The sequence below is a fragment of the Lampetra planeri genome, chromosome 36 (assembly GCF_965212315.1).
Source record: "Lampetra planeri chromosome 36, kcLamPlan1.2.h2, whole genome shotgun sequence".
Taxonomy (NCBI): Eukaryota; Metazoa; Chordata; class Hyperoartia; order Petromyzontiformes; family Petromyzontidae; genus Lampetra; species Lampetra planeri.
Window position 1 is genome coordinate 5,474,233 of NC_136142.1, and position 20,217 is coordinate 5,494,449.

The 20,217-nt window shown below is 46.2% G+C and overlaps 1 protein-coding gene across 1 annotated transcript in view; it reads left to right on the forward strand.

Moving 5' to 3' along the window:
• The window catches only part of CFAP47 (cilia and flagella associated protein 47), a 72,863-nt gene that overhangs the window by 42,449 nt on the left and 10,197 nt on the right, over positions 1–20,217 (forward strand). Inside the window, exons 42-58 of the mRNA XM_078611400.1 lie at positions 46–191; positions 1,511–1,619; positions 2,288–2,502; positions 3,577–3,709; positions 4,544–4,737; positions 5,814–5,957; positions 7,668–7,841; positions 9,238–9,349; positions 10,025–10,147; positions 10,658–10,743; positions 11,570–11,745; positions 13,955–14,062; positions 15,399–15,510; positions 17,038–17,142; positions 17,374–17,530; positions 18,281–18,376; positions 18,946–19,105. Of these exons, the coding sequence (XP_078467526.1) occupies positions 46–191; positions 1,511–1,619; positions 2,288–2,502; positions 3,577–3,709; positions 4,544–4,737; positions 5,814–5,957; positions 7,668–7,841; positions 9,238–9,349; positions 10,025–10,147; positions 10,658–10,743; positions 11,570–11,745; positions 13,955–14,062; positions 15,399–15,510; positions 17,038–17,142; positions 17,374–17,530; positions 18,281–18,376; positions 18,946–19,105 (2,350 nt within the window). The remainder of the gene's footprint in view (positions 1–45; positions 192–1,510; positions 1,620–2,287; positions 2,503–3,576; positions 3,710–4,543; positions 4,738–5,813; positions 5,958–7,667; positions 7,842–9,237; positions 9,350–10,024; positions 10,148–10,657; positions 10,744–11,569; positions 11,746–13,954; positions 14,063–15,398; positions 15,511–17,037; positions 17,143–17,373; positions 17,531–18,280; positions 18,377–18,945; positions 19,106–20,217) is intronic.

Here is a 20,217-nt window from a genome sequence, read left to right on the forward strand (position 1 = left end):
CTGTGTTGAGAATGACAGCTAATGCGGTTGTGTGGCAATCGGCAGGGTCAAGCGCCATGGCATTGCCGTGGTTCCTGTGCCCGGTGGAATTTGTTCAGCTGGATGTGGGAGAGACGGCGAGTCTGGAGGTCACCTTTCTACCATTTGGCCTCGGCCCAAGACACTGCTACCTTCTGCTTCTCAATGCACAGGTGCTATAATGAGTGACGATCAACATGTAGTGATAGATCATGTTTGTCTAGAATTGAAGCTTTCGTGACTGCAGAAATGAACATAAAAAACACGAAAACATTTAGCAGTCTTTTGAAATACGTGGTCAACCAGGTTAGTGTCTAACTGTGTTGTTGGCCGACTGGTTTGCATCACGTTGTGTTTCTAAGGTTTGTTGAGTTCTCGTCTCCCATCTTCTTGCTATATTTGCCTCCATGCAGTTTGCCGTTCTCTGTGTGCTATGTACGTGGTGTCCCCCTGTGTGTTCCATCGCTATGTGTTTTACCCCATTTTCACCTGATGATGAGCGCTTGTGTTGCGTTCAAAACGTCGTGATTTATTAAAATGTTATATTATTGATTTAAATTTTATTTTATTTCTACATACGTGACTTTACCGAAAAAAACAATGAGTGTGCATGTTTGTCTATTCATATAAATTGTGTTTTGTCATCCGACATGGGATGCAAAGCCCTAAATGAGTCGGCAAGCAGAATAATAAGACGGGTGGAACAACTATCGTGTTAATTAAGGGGTTTTTTTCACATTTGTAAAAAAAAAATCCAGCTTTGAGAATTAAGCAATAAAATGTTGCTTTGACTGCGATGTATGTAAGTATATTGAACTACTTTCTCACCGTACGTAGCCAACCATGCTAATCGGGGGTGCGGGGGAAGGACACCAAACTAAACACAAACATTAGTTCTAAAGAAATTATTTTTCAGTCTAGATTTTCAAGTGATTAGCTACAGTGGCGTCCTAATATCGGAAGCAAGAGCATTCCAGACGGCCGCAGAAGCGCATCTCAAAGTGTGCGATAGAGTGGCCGTCTTTGTTCGGTGTGACAAACCTCTCCACAGCAGGTCATGTGGGAAGGTCCAGAGCTATTAGTGTGGATTAGAGGACATTTGAAGTTACGTGAGAAATAGGTCCAGGATATCACCTTCTACGGGACATTCTCTAAGACAAAGTTATGCGCTGCTTGGGAAGAGTTCTGAATGGGCATTTGGGCTGTCGGCATCGCGTCATGAAATAAATAAAAATTTAGAAAAAAAGACAAACTCTTTTTTACAATTTTCGATTTAAAGCTTTCGTGACTGCAGGGATTCATCTTCTTGGTTCTTTCGGTAAAGTCACATAGAAGGGAAGAAAAAAAAACATAATAAAATTAAATAAAATTATGTTTTATTTTTATTCTTTTTTACAAGGCTGAAAAGCAACTCCTGTGAAGGGTGGTGCAATTGAATGAATGTAATGTGGACTTCTGTCGATTAAGTCTGAATTTATGATTGTACACACAGATTGGGGATGTTGTGTTCATGATCGAAGGCTGCTCTAATCTGCCCACTGCTCTCCCTCCCATGGTTCTGCACGACACTCCTAATGTCCATGTCGGCAACACACAGGCGGGTGAGTGTACAAGCCAGCTTACGCACCACACCCTACATCACACTTCAGCAACATCAGCAGCACCGCCACTATCCCTGAATCCCTGTCCAGACTCTTGGGGCAAGTGCTGTTTGCGAGCACCTCTGAAGGCTAACACAACACACGAGGAGGTGGGTGGCCAGCACCACGCCTGGCCGCCTTTGTCTCCCCGGTGTGGATGTATACACACCGCACCACAAAGTCATTTGAGGTTGATGTACATTACAACAATTGATTATGCTGCCTGCCTTCTAGAGCCTAGGATTCTGCCCACAATAAAGCGGTGTTGGTAGGCCATGGTAATTATTATGGTGTTGTTGTTCGGAGGTATACTTCAACTTCTTGAATTAATTTCACTGCCAATAATCATGACCCATCTCTCACGATTTTGCGAAGTAACAATCCATCTTAGCTTCTGCCAGGCAAGCCGGATGCATCGTTCCCCTCTCAGCAGTGGACATCCTCTCAGGCACGTTCCCTCCTTTGGTTACCACCAGCCATCGTCCTTGCTAGCTCCAAGTGCAGCCCAAGCCCACTTACGAATTCCATTTGTGCGTGCTCCGTAAGTGCATCGATCTTGGCTAACCAAACCCCCCCCCCCCCCGGTGTTTCTGTACGCGTGCGGGGCCCAGCGCGCACGCTCCTGAAAGGTCAAGGGAGCAGCCCTGTGCTGTACGTGCGGTGTGCGGAGGGCCAAGAGGTGACCGTCGCCCTGCGAGTGCCGTGGGTGAACACGCAAAGGGACGAGGCCCTGGCCCTGGCGGCGAGGCTGCGCATGTCGGAGCTTGAGCTGGAGCGCCGCACCCTCACCAAGAGCCTGCGAAGCGCCAGCGTCAAGGCAGCGTTCGCCAGGCTGGCGCTGCAGGTGCCACCGACTCGGCGCGTACGTGCGACGTGCGCGAAATGCACCTTTTGAAATGTGAAGGTGCAGCCCTGCAATTACTTGTTTACGCCACTGCTGGTGGAACCGCCTCCACTCAAGGGAGCCCTAACGAGTCCCTCTGGAGCAGGGCTCGGCAACCTGCGGCTCTTTAAGGACTGACTGCATTGCAGCGCTTGAAATATTGATCTTTTTTTTTTTTACCGAATTATAAAAAAAAAAATGGCTCTTCTTGCTATTTTGGTTGCCAACCCCTGACCATGGGAGTCCAGTTTGCCATGGGCAGGAGTCGGCACCCTATGGGTCCGGAGCCACATGCGGCTCCTTCAGGACTGCTTCGTGATGTTATTTACTAAGGACCGTCTCATATTCACACGCATTGCGGCTCTTGAAATATTGAGGGTTTTTTTTACTGAATTCGAAAAAAATGGTTCTTGGTTTTTTGGTTGCCGACCGACCCTTGCTGTCGAGGGTATTTTTGCCTGCTGTTCCACGCTGGCCAGACGTCTTGGAATAAGTCGTAGTACCCACAATTTACCCCACCACACGTGGCCTGCCGATTAACCGTGGTGTCCTCACACACAGTATACTGCTGTGTGTACAGAGGCGTGGAGGATTTAATGAACTAACCCCGTTCTTTCAACTGAATCACGGAAAATGTGCACACCTGTTGCAGAATATGGAAAAATATATTAATACGATGGCAAAGTTTGGGAGCTACAAATGCCATTGACAATAATGACCTCTTAATATTGAGGGATGCATACAGGGAGAGTTTGGGAATATTTCTGAAAATAACATTTTGTTCAAAATCTGAATTCTATTTCACGTGTATATATTTATTTAGTTTAAAATCATCATGGAAGTAATCATTCATCATTGAACTGTTAAGTGCCTTGATTGGCTTCTGGTATTTCGATTTTAACAAATAAATGTAAATTTCATTACAGAATACATAATAGCATGCTGTATGTAGAAAAATGAAATTCAATTATATTCCACCGAGGCAAGTGGGCATAGAAGCATCAATTTGCTCAGCCTCATTCCTTTCTTTTGCAGACTGACAACTCTGAGAAGCACTTCGCTGGTTCAGGATCACAAAGCAAGAAGTTCCATGTCGAAGCAAGCCTGTCCCAACACTTCACCGTTCCGCATCAGTTGTGCATACCTGCACCTCCCAGTGGATCAGAAGGTGAGCCTGGCGCACAATGACCATGTAGCGACGCATCGATTAATCAAGCTCCATTATTACACTCACAATGTATGGACACTCGAAGTGTTAATTGTTGACCACGTTTGGAATGAGTAAATCAATTCTTAAACTGAGCAGCGACTCGGAATCCTGACAGTTAATCGAATCTCAAGGCAGGTGAATTATTCATGTATAGTGCACATGCAACATTTTCGGTGCGCTCCAATCGCATACGCGATGCGGTAGGGCACCGAGCCACGAGCGACCGAGTGCCACTGGTATACAAGAGGCGTGGGTTCGATCCCAACCCTGACGCTTGTATATTGGATTTTGCGTGTTCTCCCTGTGATCGCGTGGATTTTTCTCCGGTTCCTCCGGTTTTTCCTTCCACATTTAAGAAACGTGCGTTCATAGTATTTGGCTGCAAACATTTTACGTGATAAGCCACCTCGTTGGGCTATGATTTGTGGCCATGTTGCTTCTAAAAAAAAGATAAATAGCTCAGTGGGCCTTACCTGGTCAAATTAAAGTTTAGTTTTAAAAAAATGTTGTTAAAATAGTGTGGGTGGGTGGGTAAGTGGATGGATATGCGAGTGGGCAGATGTTTGTGTGGGTCAGTGGATCGATGCACTGGTGGAAGTGGGGGTGAGGTGAGTACGTGAGTCGGTAAGTTTATATAGTGGCGGGGACAGTCAACCCGAGCGTCCACCACTGCCATGCATGCGCTCTCCGCGATGCTCCCCATAGTCTCTCAAACACACTTCACTGTCTCTTTGGGCTGTGTGAAGTGTCACGATTGTCTGTGTGTGTGCGCGCGCCCACGTGTCCCATCAGACTGCGACACGGTGGCTCTGCCGGTGAGGTTTTCCCCACCCAGCCCGGGACGCTACCCCTGCAGCGTGGTGCTGCGCTCCTCCGATGACGTTCGCGTGTATCGGCTGGAAGGCCTCTCCGCCCCCGAGCCCACTCACACCACCCTGACCTTCTGCACCGCCGCTCACAACGCCCTCAGCCAAGACATACCCATCGTAAGCGCGCTCTTACCTGCCCGCCCGTAAAAGGTGGTATAACGGTGCAGTCCCCGCAAATGTTTGTTCACGCCACGGTTGTGCTGGCGGAAGGGCCTCCGCTCGAGGGAGCTCTAGAGAGCTCGTCCACAGAGTATTTGGCCAACTCTTCTACGTTGGCCAGATGCCTTTACCCCACCCAACACACAACCTGCTTGCTGATCGGCTAACTGTGACGTACCTATTTACACTGCAGGGTGAACAGAGGTATCGGAATTTAATAAACTAAGCCCATGTTTCAATTGTCACACCGGGTGATCGAACTGGCGACCTCTTGATTGCAAGCCACCATTACACCATGGCAGGATCCTGTCTGTGAGGTTTACCAAATAGTTTCCTTTCTTTATCACGGTTGCTGAGCACAGGCCCAAAGGCCCAACGCTCCAAGTGACCGGCAACAAACAGCGCTCTCGAATTTGCAATAGATCAGAGTTAACTAGTTTCTTAAATCAAGCAAGGTTATGAGAACTTGTCAAAAGGGGACGATGGAGGGGAATTCCCAAGTGGATCAGTGCATGGGAAGAAGCATAAATCGATGTGTTTTGACTTGGTTGAACACGGTGTGGTGGATGGGACAACAGAGTCAGTCTGGTCGACCGAGTTCTCAACATGGGTTGAGAAATTGAGGACTGAAGTTCTATGTACTTATGTGTGTTGAAAATATTTCGCACCGTGCATATGTATTTATGTTGAACCTCTTTCGCACCATACATAGCCAACCGTGCGAATCGGAGGTGTGGGGGGAAGGACAATAAACTAAACACAAAAAGCAGTCCTAAAGAAATTAGTTTTCAATCTAGATTTAAAAGTGCATTGCTCCTCCAGTGGCTTCCTCGTATCGGAAGTAGCCAACCGTGGTAATCGGTTGACTATGTAGTTCATGGGGAAATAACCATAGTAGTACCACGGTTGGCTACGTATGGTGTGAAAGAAGTTCAACATACATGAGGAGGCGACTGACCTCGTCCAGTGGGAAAGTGGAGTATGATTTTCAAATGCCTTCGTAGTCCTAATCCATGCCGTCTTACCCCGTGTAGCACAACGCAACTCAGCAGGACTGGTTGCTCACGGCCCACGTGGAGGGCAAGGGCTTCTATGGATCACAGTACCTGCAGGTGCTGGCCGGACAGACCGCGCCCTACTCGCTGCTCTTCAGGCCTGGACATGAGGGAGAGACCGTGGTATGGTTGAGACCGTGGTATGGTGTAAACTGTACTTCCGTGATGTGTTATCTAAGGGCTTCTTCCTTATGTCAAGAGCTTAAGCAATTTCCGCATAATTGAATGACAAGACTAACAGATTAGAGCCTAATCATACCATTAATAATGATATAATAGGGGGGAACATTGGCACAGTGGTTAGCGCACTGCACTTTGAACCAGATGACCTGAATTAGATTCCTGGACACAACTGATATCAGTAATCTTATATGTATTTCTAGTGCGCGTGATAAAATGTCTTTCCTGTTTTAGGTAATCTTACCAGCCATACTCTTTAGTTGTTAAAGCATGTGCAGGCCAAAGACAAATTAAGAATTAAATATTTAGTGTACAACCAAAAAACTGCATTTAAATAACTCCCCATATTGAGTGCATAGTGACAAAGTTCAACTGTGTCAGTTGGTCAGCAACACCAAAGCATACGAGTTCAAAATACTGTCTTAATGTGACAGCAAGGCTCTTGCCAAGTCTTCCAGACTGAAATAGCTAGAATACTTGAAAATTATTCTGTTAGCCCATGATGTTGTTTAAAAAGCGTCACTGCTGATGAGATGCAGAATGTCAAAACAAATCAATGTTAAATTTGATTTAAAGCTTTCGTGACTGCAGTGATTCATATTCTTGGTTCTTCCAGTAAAGTTACGTAGAAGGGAAATAATAAAATAATAAAAATATGAAACAATAAAAATTCTCACGACGTTTCGACTGCAACACAAACAATCATCATCAGGTGTGATTCTCACAACATTTCGACTGCAACACAAGCAATCATCATCGAAACGTCGTGATAATTTTTATTGTTTTATATTTGTATTATTTTATTATTTCCCTTCTATGTGACTTTACTGAAAGAACCAAGACTATAAGTCAATGTTAGTTCACTTACAGTAGATGAATGCTGTTGGATAATATTAAATCATGAATGTCCAGTCACTGATGAGACGAAAGCTAGTTTATTTTACGTGGCACGATGGGCATTTCTTTATTTACAACAAAACAAGAGGCCATAATGCAGCTTTTTCGGGTTAGATTGTGTAAATATATAAATGTGTTGATAAACCCGCTACAACCCAACACAGCCAATTAGTAAGGTTTGTCACGTAAACAGAACATGCCAATTTGTCACTAGTATAGCACACCGATGTATTGGAGAGCAAAGCCACAACATTTACAATCTGAGTAAATGTTGCTGTACTAGTAACGAATTGGCATGTTCGTTTTACGTGACAAAACTTACTAATTGGCTGTGTCGGGTGGTGGCGGGTTTAACAACACATTTATATATTTACGCGGTCTAACCCAAAAGAACCTGCATTATGGATGGCATTGGTCACGAAAGCCTACGTTTCGATTTAAAGCTTTCGTGACTGCAGGGATTCATCTTCTTGGTTCTTTCGGTAAAGTCACGTAGAACTGTCTTTCCGACAGACCTGTTCTTCACCTGAGGACGGCTGCTTGCGTTGTGGCCGAAACGTCGTGAAAATTGTATTTTATTATGTTTTATTTTTATTACTTTATTATTTCCCTTCTACGTGACTTTACCGAAAGAACCAAGAAGATGAAAGCCTACGTGTTAAAGTGTTAAACCAAAATAAGAGGCTTTTTTGTGTTTTTCGGATCGCACGGCTTCATTTAACTGAACTACGCTCGTGTCGGGTTCTTCCGCGCCAGGGTCGGTTGGTGCTGTACAACGAGCAAGACAGCTCAGAGCATACGTTCGTGCTGAATGGCAAAGGAGAGAGGCCGTCTCCACTTGCCCATGTGGTCATCCACGCGCAGGCCGGGCAGACTGCATGCAGGGAGATCTCCGTGCCCAACTACACCCACCACCGGCTACGCTACTCGGTGAGCATCGCATTCGCAGACGACATGATTCGATGCTTGGTGGAGGAGGGGAGGGCGGACAAAGTACACGCAGCGTTCAGTGTTAGATTTTTCCACTTAACCCTTTCCCGTTCCGAGACGTCTGCAACTTGTAGGGTGGGTGTCCCGTTCACGGCTGAATCTCGGAACGCGCGAGTGGCTCAGCATAAATTTTATTTATATAGGCGTAGCACCGTTAGTAGTAGGTTTTTACCCTTTAAACTGGTACAAAACAGACACCTTTATACAAGGCATCATGTTTGCAATAACCACAACACAAGTAGTGGTTATTGCAAACATGATGCCTTGTATAAAGGTGTCAGTTTTGTACCAGTTTAAAGGGTAAAAACCTACTACTATATTTTGCCACTGGTAAAGGAGGTCTCATAGCGTAGCATCGTTGTTTTTTAAAGACATTGTACTCGCCGCAGTGAACTGTAGCGACACGACCGCACTCTATAATAGCCGGCACCAAACCGCCACACGCTCTCCCGCGTGGCCTTGTGGTTAGCCTCGGTACCGATAAAGTGTTTTTTTTCTTCCGCTTCCGTTCTGATGATGTACACGTACGTCATCGAAATGTAATCAGAAGAAAAACCGATGACGTATAAATGCCTTCATTGGAATGGGAAAGGGTTAATCGACACTTCCATATCTGTGACCAAATCAACCGGAATGCGCCCAATCTCACAAGATCTCAGAAGCGAAGCGCAAGGTTAAGCCTGGTTAGTACTTGGATGAGAAACTACCTTAGAATGCTTGGTGTTGTAGACTTGGGCTATGAGGTGGCCAAATGCTGGCAGTACAAAATAACATTGATACTTGAGTTCAACACGTAGGCTTTCGCGACCAATATTATTCATAATCAACGTTTTTGGGTTAGATCGCGTTATTTATAAATGTGTCGTAACCCTCCACCGATGATGCTGGATGCAATTACCAGCGAAACGTCATACAACTAAAAAATTTTAAATGTTGTGGTTTCACGCTTCAACACACCGGTGGGCTAAAGCAGTGAACTATTTGTCTTTTGTCAACGTGATTGGCCGTGTCGGTCGGATGGTGGAGGGTTACGACACATTTATTAATAACGCGATCTAACCCAAAAACGTTGATTATGAATTGATACTTGAACTTAACCACGTGGTGCTTTGACTGTCACCCTCTCATATGTGTGGCTTGTCTCTGGGAACTATGGTTTCCTCCCACACCAAGCGAAAAACTCATCAGTGAAAATGATCACATTACCCAGTCAGTGGAACACTGAGTCTTGAGAACCCAGTAGGGCTTTTTCGTTACTCTACTGACATGTATGTATGTTGAACTTCTTTCGAACCGTGCGTAGCCAACGGTGCTAATCAGGACATGTGTGGTACAGGTGGAGTCCGACGTTCCGTTTGTGAGCGGCGCCCCCACGCTGAACGTTCCAGCCGGGGAGAGCAGGCCCTACCTCCTGACCATCACTCCGTGGAAGCGAGGCACCTTCTATGGCGAGTGCTCACCAGTGTCGGTCGTGTTTTTGTTTAAGTTTTCACCCTTTTTCCCGTGGTTGCTGAGCACAGGCTCCGCAAAAGGCCAAAATTTTCTTGCTGTAGTTTTCACACCTGATGATGATTGCTTGTGTTGCAATCGAAACGTCGTGAGAATTTTATTGTTTAATTTTTATCGTTTTATTATTTCCCTTCTACGTGACTTTACCGAAAGAACGAAGAATATGAATCCCTGCAGTCACGAAAGCTTTAAATCGAAACACGCCAATTAGTTACTACTTCAGCCCTCCGGTGTGTTGGAGAGTAAATCCACAACATTTACAATTTGAGTAGTACGACGTTTGGCTGGTAAATACATCCAGCACCACCCGGTATTGCCTTCAGTTTAAAAATATAACATTTCGACTCCAATTAATCGAAAGCAGCGTATCTTCACGCAAGTATTATGTATCATTCATAATAATTATTGGAGCCTTGCAATATTTTGCTGACATCACTCGATGTGTAAGGCACTGCACTGATTACTCAGATTGTACATCTGAGTACTCAGATTGTAAATTTTATTAACACTAACCGCTTGCGTTCCGAGATTCAGCGGTGAACGGGACCCACCCTGCAACTTGCAGTCGTTTCGGAATGGGACAAGGTTAATGGCTGTTTCTGTGTGATGTGCAGGCGTCGTGAACTTCCACGCAAAGGAAAAGGCGGCGAAGCAGCTGGAGGCGACTGAGCAGGCGGCAGCCGATCAGAGGCAGCTTTTCGCTGAAGCGGAGCAAGAGCTGGACGTTGCTGACGGGCGTAAGAGCAAAGCTCGCGTTTACTGCCGCACGATTTTATTTGATAATCCATTCCTTTTTTGGGGGGGGGAAAGATAGTGCCTCCAAAGGCTGCAAAAAATTCAGCGATATTGAGCTCAGGATGAACGTTGAGGCGGTCTTCATGTCTTGTTCACAACCCTGAGCCGGGTAGTGGAAATTCCACATTTAATAATAATGATACATTTTTACTTGTACCTATGTATGTTGAAATTCTTTCGCACCGTACGTAGCCAACTGCGCTAATCTAACTTGTAAAGCGCACAGTAAGACAAGGGGTGAGTCTCTGCATAGAATGACTGCTGCTGATCCTGACACAAAGTGCAAGGGTTACGTGAACTTATTTCCCACACCATGTATGGCTCGAGAAAAACATCGATTCTTAAAAAGTTACTCAATGTTTATTTCACGTGCGCTTAGGTATCGATGCTCATCGATGAATCGATGTGTACGTGTACAATGAGTGCCACGTGCGCTGTGTGTGTTCATGCAGTCGTCAGTCGGGTGTGGTTCACGCTGGAAATCAAGAGCGCGCCTCCACCTCCTCAGCGAACGGTCACAGTAGATGCAGCGATGCAGGTGGGCCATCATTGCCTCCCCCCTCCACTTACCGCTGATGTAACGCTCCATCAATCTTGGTGTCGTCCTAGAAAAGCATTCATTCACATGCACGAGTCAGCAGTTCGACTCCGTAGCCACACGGTTATTTCCGTGATCATTGAATGAAATGTGTTGCATCCTCATGCATAATGTCTTCATCAACCAATACATTATAATGCGTGCCACTGTCGACATACAAACAAAGTATTTTTTTAGTATTTGTTATTAATAATAATACATTCCGTGCAGAGATTAAATAAGGTCAGTCGGGTTTGTTTACCCACAGTGCTCTAAAATAATGTGGAGAGATGTTTCAGTGGTTGTCACATTGCGCTGCAACTTGAGTTTGATTCCTGGCTGTGGCTAACATCAGTGGCAAGTAAAATCTGGACCAGTTCTGGGCACAACCCTTCTCTGACCCGCGCTGATCAGCACGGTGAAGTACGATCATTAATCTCCACGACCCACGCAGCGTAGGAAGAGGTCCACATCCAGCAGTGAATTGACAAAGGGGCTGTGCGTTTAGATATGCAACGCAATGCCAGATCATGAACATTACACTCAGAATTGTGGTTATTACAATGGTTATGATGGTTGACAAAAAGGCTGTACATGTCCATACACCCAGGGCTTAATTTCTCATTAAATATTTTCTGGGCCACTAGGAGTCACAGCCAAAAGCGAGGGGTAATATTCGATGCGATGTGCTGGGTGCGGAAATATTTTCCCGGGGTCACCAACGTGGTCGAAATGAAGGCCCGTACGTAACCCCCGCTTGCGCGCCCCAACCGACCGCTGTCGGCAGGGCACAGTGGAGGTGAGCGTGCCGGTGAGGAACCCGTGCGACACACGGCTCACGCTGGACGTGGCGCTGGAGGGCGTGGGGCTGAGCGGGGACGCGCGCATCGTGCTCGCAGCTCTGGAATCGCGAGTCTACCGTCTGCTTTACCAGCCCAGCCGCATCGGGGCCTCTCGCGGAAGGTATGGGTGCTGCGGAAGATGCACGCACCGCTCACGCAGCGCCTACCCAACCTTAACTTAAGCACGGTTGCCTATGTACGGTGCAAAAGAAGTTCAACGTACTTAGCATTTTACGGCCGCTGTTCCCAGATTGCTATAGGGTTGGCCGCCCATGTGTCCCTGCTGCACTTCTAAAACTGAACAATTTTTATTTTACCAGGTAAGCCCACTGCGCTATATGGCTTTTTTCAGAAGCAACCTGGCCATAAATGATAGCTGAACGAAGTGGACTATTACATGGACATTTATAGCGATTAAATAATCTAAACACATGTTTCTAAATGTGGAGGGAAAAACCGGAGGACTCAGAGAAAAATTCACGCGACCACGGGGAGAACTTGCAAACTCTATCGATGTCGGGGTAAGGATTGAACGCACGACCTCCTGTATTCCAGGCGAGGTAGTTAATATCTCGCCACCACGGCACCTTGTCTGCGTAAGGCCTCCATGCCTCGCTCATTGGCACCCCACTCACTCTCGTGTCCCTGTCTATTTTAGTCTTCCATCTCATCTTTGGTGTCCTCTCCTTCCTCTAATCTACATATTTAAAGGTCTGTGGATGGTAATTCCTTCCTCATTCCACACTCCATGGCCAAGCCATCTGAGTCTGACTTCTCTTGCTTTGTCGACAATATTGTGCACCCTAATGTCATCACTTCCCTTTCTCTTCTTACCCAACTTATATAACTGTAATAAATCCGCTCCAGACGAGACCGTGTCTTTTGTCTTTTCTTTATTCGTTCCTCATTCACAGCTCCCTCACACGCTGGGTTCCTCTTTTCCCCGTTACTCCGTTCCCCGAGCGTGGCGTCCGCTCGCTGCCTCGCTCCCTCACACCGCTGGTTGACGGTGTGTGTCAGAGACAGCCTCCGGCCCGCCACGTGGTCGCTGGCGTGCCGGTGACACAGACGTGGTTCCTTATAACACCTGGCCCACGTGATACCACGCAGCCAATCATCAGCCTCGCCCCCTGGAACCTTCCAGATGTTGCCATGCAGCCACAGGCTACGCCCCTGGCTCGACGTCCCATTGGCTGCGGGCTGAGGCCGGCAGAGCCTATCACTATGGCCCAGTTACCCCCCAGGTGCATCTTCATATTACATAACCATGAAAAAAATTCTACTTAAATCACCATAACTGCCCACTATGTATGTACGTGGAATGTCTTTCGCGCCGTACGTAGCCAACTGTGCTAATAGTAGTTATATCGCAATGGAGCTGGGTTAAAGCTGCATACTACCCATTTTCCCATGACAAAATCACCTAGTATGTGATGTGATCACCGTACAAGTTGAACGTAGATAGTGCTTGGATGGGTGACGACCACCTCCGATTCAATCCCACGCACTTTTGCTTAGCACGGTTGGCTACGTACGGTGAGAAAGAAGTTCAACATTCATACAGCATGCATACGTAACGGGTTCCGGAGACACTTGTAGAGGTAACTCCTTTATTACAATCCAACACTCCAACAGTCCTGATACTCTGTTACAGCCTAGGTACACAGCCTAGGTACACAGCCTAGATACTCTACTCTGGCTACGCTCTGGAACTCGCCCTCACAAGGTCACCGAGTCGGGAGTTCCAGAGTCCCACCACTCGCTCTCACAACATCCCAGGGTCTTCAGATGGCTGGTCGTGGGTCTTGGGTCTTGAGTTACAACTGGCCCCGATCGTCTAGGGAGCTCCCCTTTTTATGCCTAGCCCAACGAGGGGTGGGGCCGTGTGCGCCCCCAGATATCCCACAGAGCACACACAGCCCCCCCCCCCCCGTTGGCGGCGCCAAAAGGATTAAGCGCCTGGGAACCCAACGCCTGACGCCAAGAGGCTTAAGCGTCTGACCCGCCTGAGAACCCACGCCTGGCGCCAAGGGGATTAAGCGCCTGGCCCTCCCAGGGACCCAGAGCCCCCAGCAGCCCCTCCCTTCTTATGTCACTACACATACAACAGATGCTGCTCCCAAGTCTACCGCTCATCGCCTTTACCTACCCACACTGACCAGCATGCTGAAGTATGGTCAAATTAGCTCCACGACCCGCACAGGCATGGGGAGACTTTCATCCAGCAGTGGATTGAGAGAAAAAAATATCTCTACGTGTACATGTTGGACCAGAGTGGTTAATTACTGGTGGGTGGTGTGTATGCGTGTGTATCTTTGGTGTCTTCTCAGCGTCATATTCCAGTCAGAGGTGTGTGGAGAGTTTTGGTTCGATCTGGAGCTGATCGCAAATCCCTCAGCCCCTGTCACTGTGCCCGAGCTACAATGCCAACTTGGAAAGTGAGTTCATGATTGCACATTGCCGTTCCTGCATTTTGCCTCTCAACTGAAGTAAAACGTAACATTTAATCTGCTTTTTAAGGGAGAAGACAATGTTCCTTGCTATTGCATGTTTTTTTTTTATTTGTACTGAATAATAATACTTCGACTCCACATGTCAAGAGGAATGAATTGCATCATGTCCATGCATTAAAATTTCAACAATAAATGTGGGCAATGCCTGGGCCCTTCGCCACAAACAACAACAGTAGTTTTAATTTCATATAGAGTCTCAATACAATCGCATGTCAAGACACTTTATAAACAAGAATAAACTCTGTCATGGTAGAAGGGGGACAGGAGTGAGGCCTATAAACACAGAAGACAGTTGCGATAGGAACACCGTGGCACAGCCCAGGACGAAGCAACCGGTGCCCAGTACAGAGTTAGACTGATGGCCTTAATCTAAGTTGTCTTGTGGTTGTTGTTGTTGTTTGACTTGCATCCCACTGGGATTTTTGCACAGCGTTGGTGTATGGTGTTTTTTCTGCAATATTTTGCCGTCTTTTCTTGGATTTTCTGTTTGCACACATATTCACTTTAAGATGTTTTTTTGTTCATGTTTTTGTTTTTTGTTGTTGCGGTTGCACCCGATTCAAGAACCGAATGGCTCACAGGGCTATGCCTAATAAATGAAACTTGAAACTTGAACCAACACCAACGAGCCCCAGGGGTAGCTGTGGCAGCCAGCTCATGGCAGCACCGAGTCCCAAGGCAGCACCGAGTCCCAGGGCAGCACCGATACCCCGGGCAGCCCTAGCAGCAGACGAGGCTCAGGGCAGAGACAGGGGACGACGGCGTTGAGGAGCAAGGACGCGGAGGAGAGGTCAGGCAAGGGACAGGAGACAATGTGGGGGTAAGGCCAAGAGATGAGAGGAGAACAAGAATGAGGTGAGGAGAGAACATCTGAAGAAATTAGGGAGACAGTGTGCGGCTGTGGTCATCCAGAATAGACCGTACAACGTATAACGACGCAATGCCCGATCCACAAATACGAATGAGACATCACAGCGATACACTCCACTGCTCTTGACACGGTTGTCTGGCTTGACTACCTGAATGTGAAATTGCATCGACAGCAGCCATACGAAAGAAGAAGAAGAAGAAGGGAGGCCGAGGGGCAACGTCATCGGTGCATAGCCAAGGGAACTTCTTCAGGAACTGAGTATTCAATCCCGTTCAGTTCGGTTCCTGAAGAAGCTCCTCGCATGTGAAGCGAAACATCAGACATCATGGCAAACAACATGTGGTACAACCCGAAGAGAATATGCTTCCCCGTATCAATGTCGTGCCACAGGTGGACGAGTCAGCTGCTGCGTTTGACGAACACCACATCGGAGAATCTGGAGCTTGAGCCGGTAGTGAGCAACCCCAAAAACTTCACCCTGCAGATCCCAGCAAACAGGCTGGTGAGTGTGTGCATATCCACAGGACAGGCTCTATTACTATACACAAGTTGTAAAAAATATATAAATATTTTACAAAACATTGGCGTCATCTGGTCCAACCCATGTGAGACTAGGCTCTAAGGAAAGCTGTCTCGGGTGTGGACCAATCAACTTCAAGGACAGTGCACATTATCAGAGTTATGTTTTTTGTTTGCATTATGGCTGCAGGTATTGTGGTCTATGCAAACATGACTCCTTGTAAAAAAGGTGTCAGTTTTGTTGCCAGATAGAAGGGTAAAAAACCAATTATCAAAACATACAAACTTCATGAAATGTAAAGGGTGCAGCCGTGCGATTTCTTGTTCACACCGCTGCTAATGGAAGGGCCTCCACTCGAGGTAGCTTGAAAGAGACACTGAAGAAAGGGTACTTGGCCTACTCCTTCACACTGGCCAAACATTTTGAAAGAAAAAGTAACCACAATTTACCCCACCCTCACGTGACCTGCCAATAGACTCGTATTGTGCCCATTTATACCGATGGGTGAACGGGTATTTACCCAACCCCCGCACCATAATCAATATAATCAATTTCCATCTGTAATCAACTGTTATTTGTGGGTTGATACCTTAATAACAGAATCATGTTTTTGACCTCAGCAATAAACATTGTTAAGTGTGCTCACAAATGAGAGTTATATGCCAGCGGAGGAAAATGCACAGGCAAACAGACTAATGACCGTATTCAACTTATGAAGGAGTTTATTTATGGGACCTTTTTGGCAGTATCAAAGTATGTAAACATAAGAATAGGGTTTACCCTTTCTGGCAATAATACTTTACCGAAAGACCCAAAGAGTAACAATACAGGTGTTAAGATGTTCAAACACCAAATAGAAACCTTTTTCAAGGAATCGTGTCCTTGCAAAATTATGTCCTTGCAAAAGGCTATTTGGCGTTTGAATGTTTTAGCACAACTGTTTTATTGCCAGAAAGGGTCAAACCTATTCTTATTTGTCCACAAGTTTATTTCTGCGTGCGCTCTTTTATCACCCAAGTGGTGCTGTTGGCTTACGGAGCAGAGCGAGTGTGGGGAGACCTGTGGTTCCCACCCCACCTGTGGTCCCCACACAAGCTGTGGTCCCCACACAAGCTGTGGTCCGTGGGCCCCGGGTGGTCTGCGAGGAGAAGAAGAGAAATAATAACATCCTGACCAAGGAAATTCCAACAGTTCGTAGTCGCGTGTGGTGGTTCCGCAAAATGTTTGGAGGTTCAAAAGGGGTCCGCACACTCGACAAGGTTGGGAACCGCTGGTGTAGACAACCTTTATTCGGGAATGGAGGAGGAGGTTATATGTTGCTATTAAGCACTTTTATTATGGCTGCAATAACATCATGAAAATGACTCAAAACAATACTGGGTGTACAGTATAGCCATTGAGATGCATTGCACTACTTCGCATTACCGAATATACCCTTGCCCATAACCCGGCATATAAACCAAGTGGTGACGCGTTGTTTCCATGCGATACGTTTTGTATTCTTTCCAGGTTGAGCTCCCCGCGAAGTCTGAGCGAGAGATCTCCCTCCAGTTCAGACCATCTGCTCTGGGGTCCGCTGATCATCATGCCGCTATAACCTTCACCTCCTCACAGGTTTGACTATTCCCCCTTTAAAAATGAAAAGGATCAATGCTCTTTGGTTCTTTCGGTAAAATCACGAAGGTATAAAATAAAATAAATGTAATCACGACGTTGTTGTGCCAGAGCATCAATTCGTCATCTCACGACATGAGGCCGACAGCACAATCAGGAAGAAAAAAAATTGCCGAAAATTGTCAGGTTAAAATGTTTTATTATTATTACATTTCGCCACTCTGACTGCAGACGGGCGCGTGGGTCTTCTTTGCGAGTGGAGTGGGGCTGCCACCCGAGCCCTCGGAGCCCGTGAGCGTGATGGCCCTGCTGGGCTCGCAGGCGACACTCATCCTGCCCTTCAGCAATCCCACCGAGTTCGCGGTTAACGCTCAAATCTCACTCACGGGTAACCCCCCCCCCCACGCCTTGCGACCCCCGTCATGCAGCCTTCGCGATGAACGTGACACAAACGTGAAACGCGCCCCATCAATCGGTGTCGGCTCCGGAGGTCAGAGGTCAACAGTTAACGGAGAGCGGCGGGCACTTCGTCTCGGCGCGAGTGCTCATGCTGCCACTGTTATTTCGTCTGTCTGGTCTGTGTGTGTGTATGGGTTACGCTTAACATATAGAGTTCACAAGGGTCGTCGTGTTAAACGGTCATCAGGTGCGTATAACATGTCGCAATTAAATTTTGTATTAAAATGAAGGTTGTGCTTGAATGTGCTTGGACGGGTGACCACCATGCAGAACAGGTGTTATAGGGTGCTGTGGGGCATTTTTGTGGACAGCAGAATGGGGCAAAATCCATTATTGTACTGCAATTACAATTTTGCACTGTAAACTCATTGCTGTACTATCATCCTACATCTATGCTTCCTGCCTTCAACCCGCACTGTCCAGCATGCGGAATACGGCATGGTCAAACCCCCATGGCTCTCGTTCAGCAGCGGATTGACAAAAGATCCATCGATGGACATGTACTCATTGGTAAACATGTAAAGGTCTACCATAGCGGGCTGTTGAGGAATGGAGTTTGTGAATCCTTTGTATTTTAACGTGTTGTGTTTTTTTCCTGTTTTTAAAGCAGCTTGATATGGGATTGGGATAATCAGATGCAATGTAACTTAAAATTGTTGTTGTTCTGCTGTGCTTGCAGACGAAGAGAGCGTGGTGCAGTTGACCAGCTCCTCTGTGCTGACTCAGAGCATTCAGGAAGAGTCCCCGTTCTCCCTGCTGCTCAAGCGGACGAGCGGTGAGCCTTTTACAAAGCCCAGTGTGGGCTGTCGTTCCTTCTAAGGGGCCGTGCATAAATGACGTCATGCACGTTAGGCGGGGGGGGGGGGTCAGACATTTGTGACGATGGGGAGGGGTTTGAGAAATGTGACGTCACATCCAAATGCGCAACTTTAAATAAATATAGAATTGTTATAACAACACTCCTACAACATCAGAGTGCAGCGCCACATTAAATACGCACTACAATGACAATAGTTTAAAGCGATTTGAAGCATGTTTTATTTTCAAAATGAAATTATGGTTGGGGGGGGGGGCAGAGCTTTGTGACGTCATATTTAAGGGGGGGTCTGACTTTTTGTGACGCCGTGTGACGAGGGGGTGGGGGGGTCAAAAATCGTGCAAAATCGCGTGACGTCATTTATGGACGGCCCCTAAGATGCATAGGCATCAACGCGAATGGTCTTTGGCTTAGGCTTTGCAGGTTATACTTTGTGAGCTGGCTGGATGTGGTATTGGCCACACTGCTACAGCACTTGCCCCAACAGTCTGTTAAAGGCTACACGGGGGACTATTGTCTTTGCGTAGATGTGTCCTTGCCACCACGGGGCCTCCTGTCCATCCCGCTGAGCTTCTCACCGGAATCCCCACGTCTCCGCCGAGCTCTCTGTGTCGTCTCGCTCAGCCAGGAGTCCGCGGGGAGGTGGCAGACCAATGGGCTGGACCTTCCCGTGTCCAACCTCGCCAGGTGAGAAAGCTATGAAACAAACACGAATCATACTCTTTGGTTTTTTTTCGATAAAGTCACGTAGGTAAAACAATCAATGAAATAAAATAAAATTTAGTTGTTTTCATTCATTTATTTTATTGATTGTTTTACCTTCTTGGTTCTTTCGGTAAAGTCACGAAGAAGGGAAATAATAAAAATAAAACATAATAAAATACAAGGGAGAATTGTATTTTATAATGTTTTATTTTTATTATTTTATTATTTCCCTTCTACGTGACTTTACCGAAAGAACCAAGAAGATGAATCCCTGCAGTCACGAAAGCTTTAAATCGAAATTTGATTGTTTTACCTACGTGATTTTACCGAAAAAACCAAAGAGTATGAATCCTTGCAATCACGAAAGCTTCAAATCTAAAACAAAAATCACGTCTTTTAGAGAAATATACAACATTTATATTCGAAAAGCTATCGTATTAATTAAGGAGAGTTTGTTATTTTTAAAGAGATTGATTAATTTCAATTTATAAGTTAACATCTTGAAGTATTCAATTTTTTTTTTACTGCTGACATTTTGATTGCCATGGCAACTTTGTCACCTCCACATGACCGCATCCAGCCAATCACAGCACCTTTGCGTGTGAAATAAGAACAATTACGTAAACTAGCGTAAACAACAAAAGTGGCACCGATGACCAAATCACAAATGTTGTTGTACCCTTTTATCAAAAGCAATTCGAGTCAGGCACGACACTAACCCACTCGCGCTAACGCTAACTCATGTGCACTGCACAACTGTTGTTTTTTTATTTCGCTGCTATAAATTTCCACATGATAAGCCACTTCGTTGAGCTTTCAATTTTTCCCAAATCCCTTCTGAAAAAGAAGCTAATAGCTCAGTGGGCTTTACCTGGTAAGGTAAAAAAAAATTGTTTAGTTTTATCTGTATTTTTTTCAAGTGATTTGTTTACCTTTCCTATAATTTGCACTCATATCGTGTTTTTTTCATATTTTTGTTTTTTTCATATTTTTGTTGTTGTAACATTCTGACTCCGTGCCCCCTTACTGGAGATCTGTGAGAAAGAGCTTCACAGCTCATTGGATTCCTCCAGTCTGACAAAACGTTCTGTTTC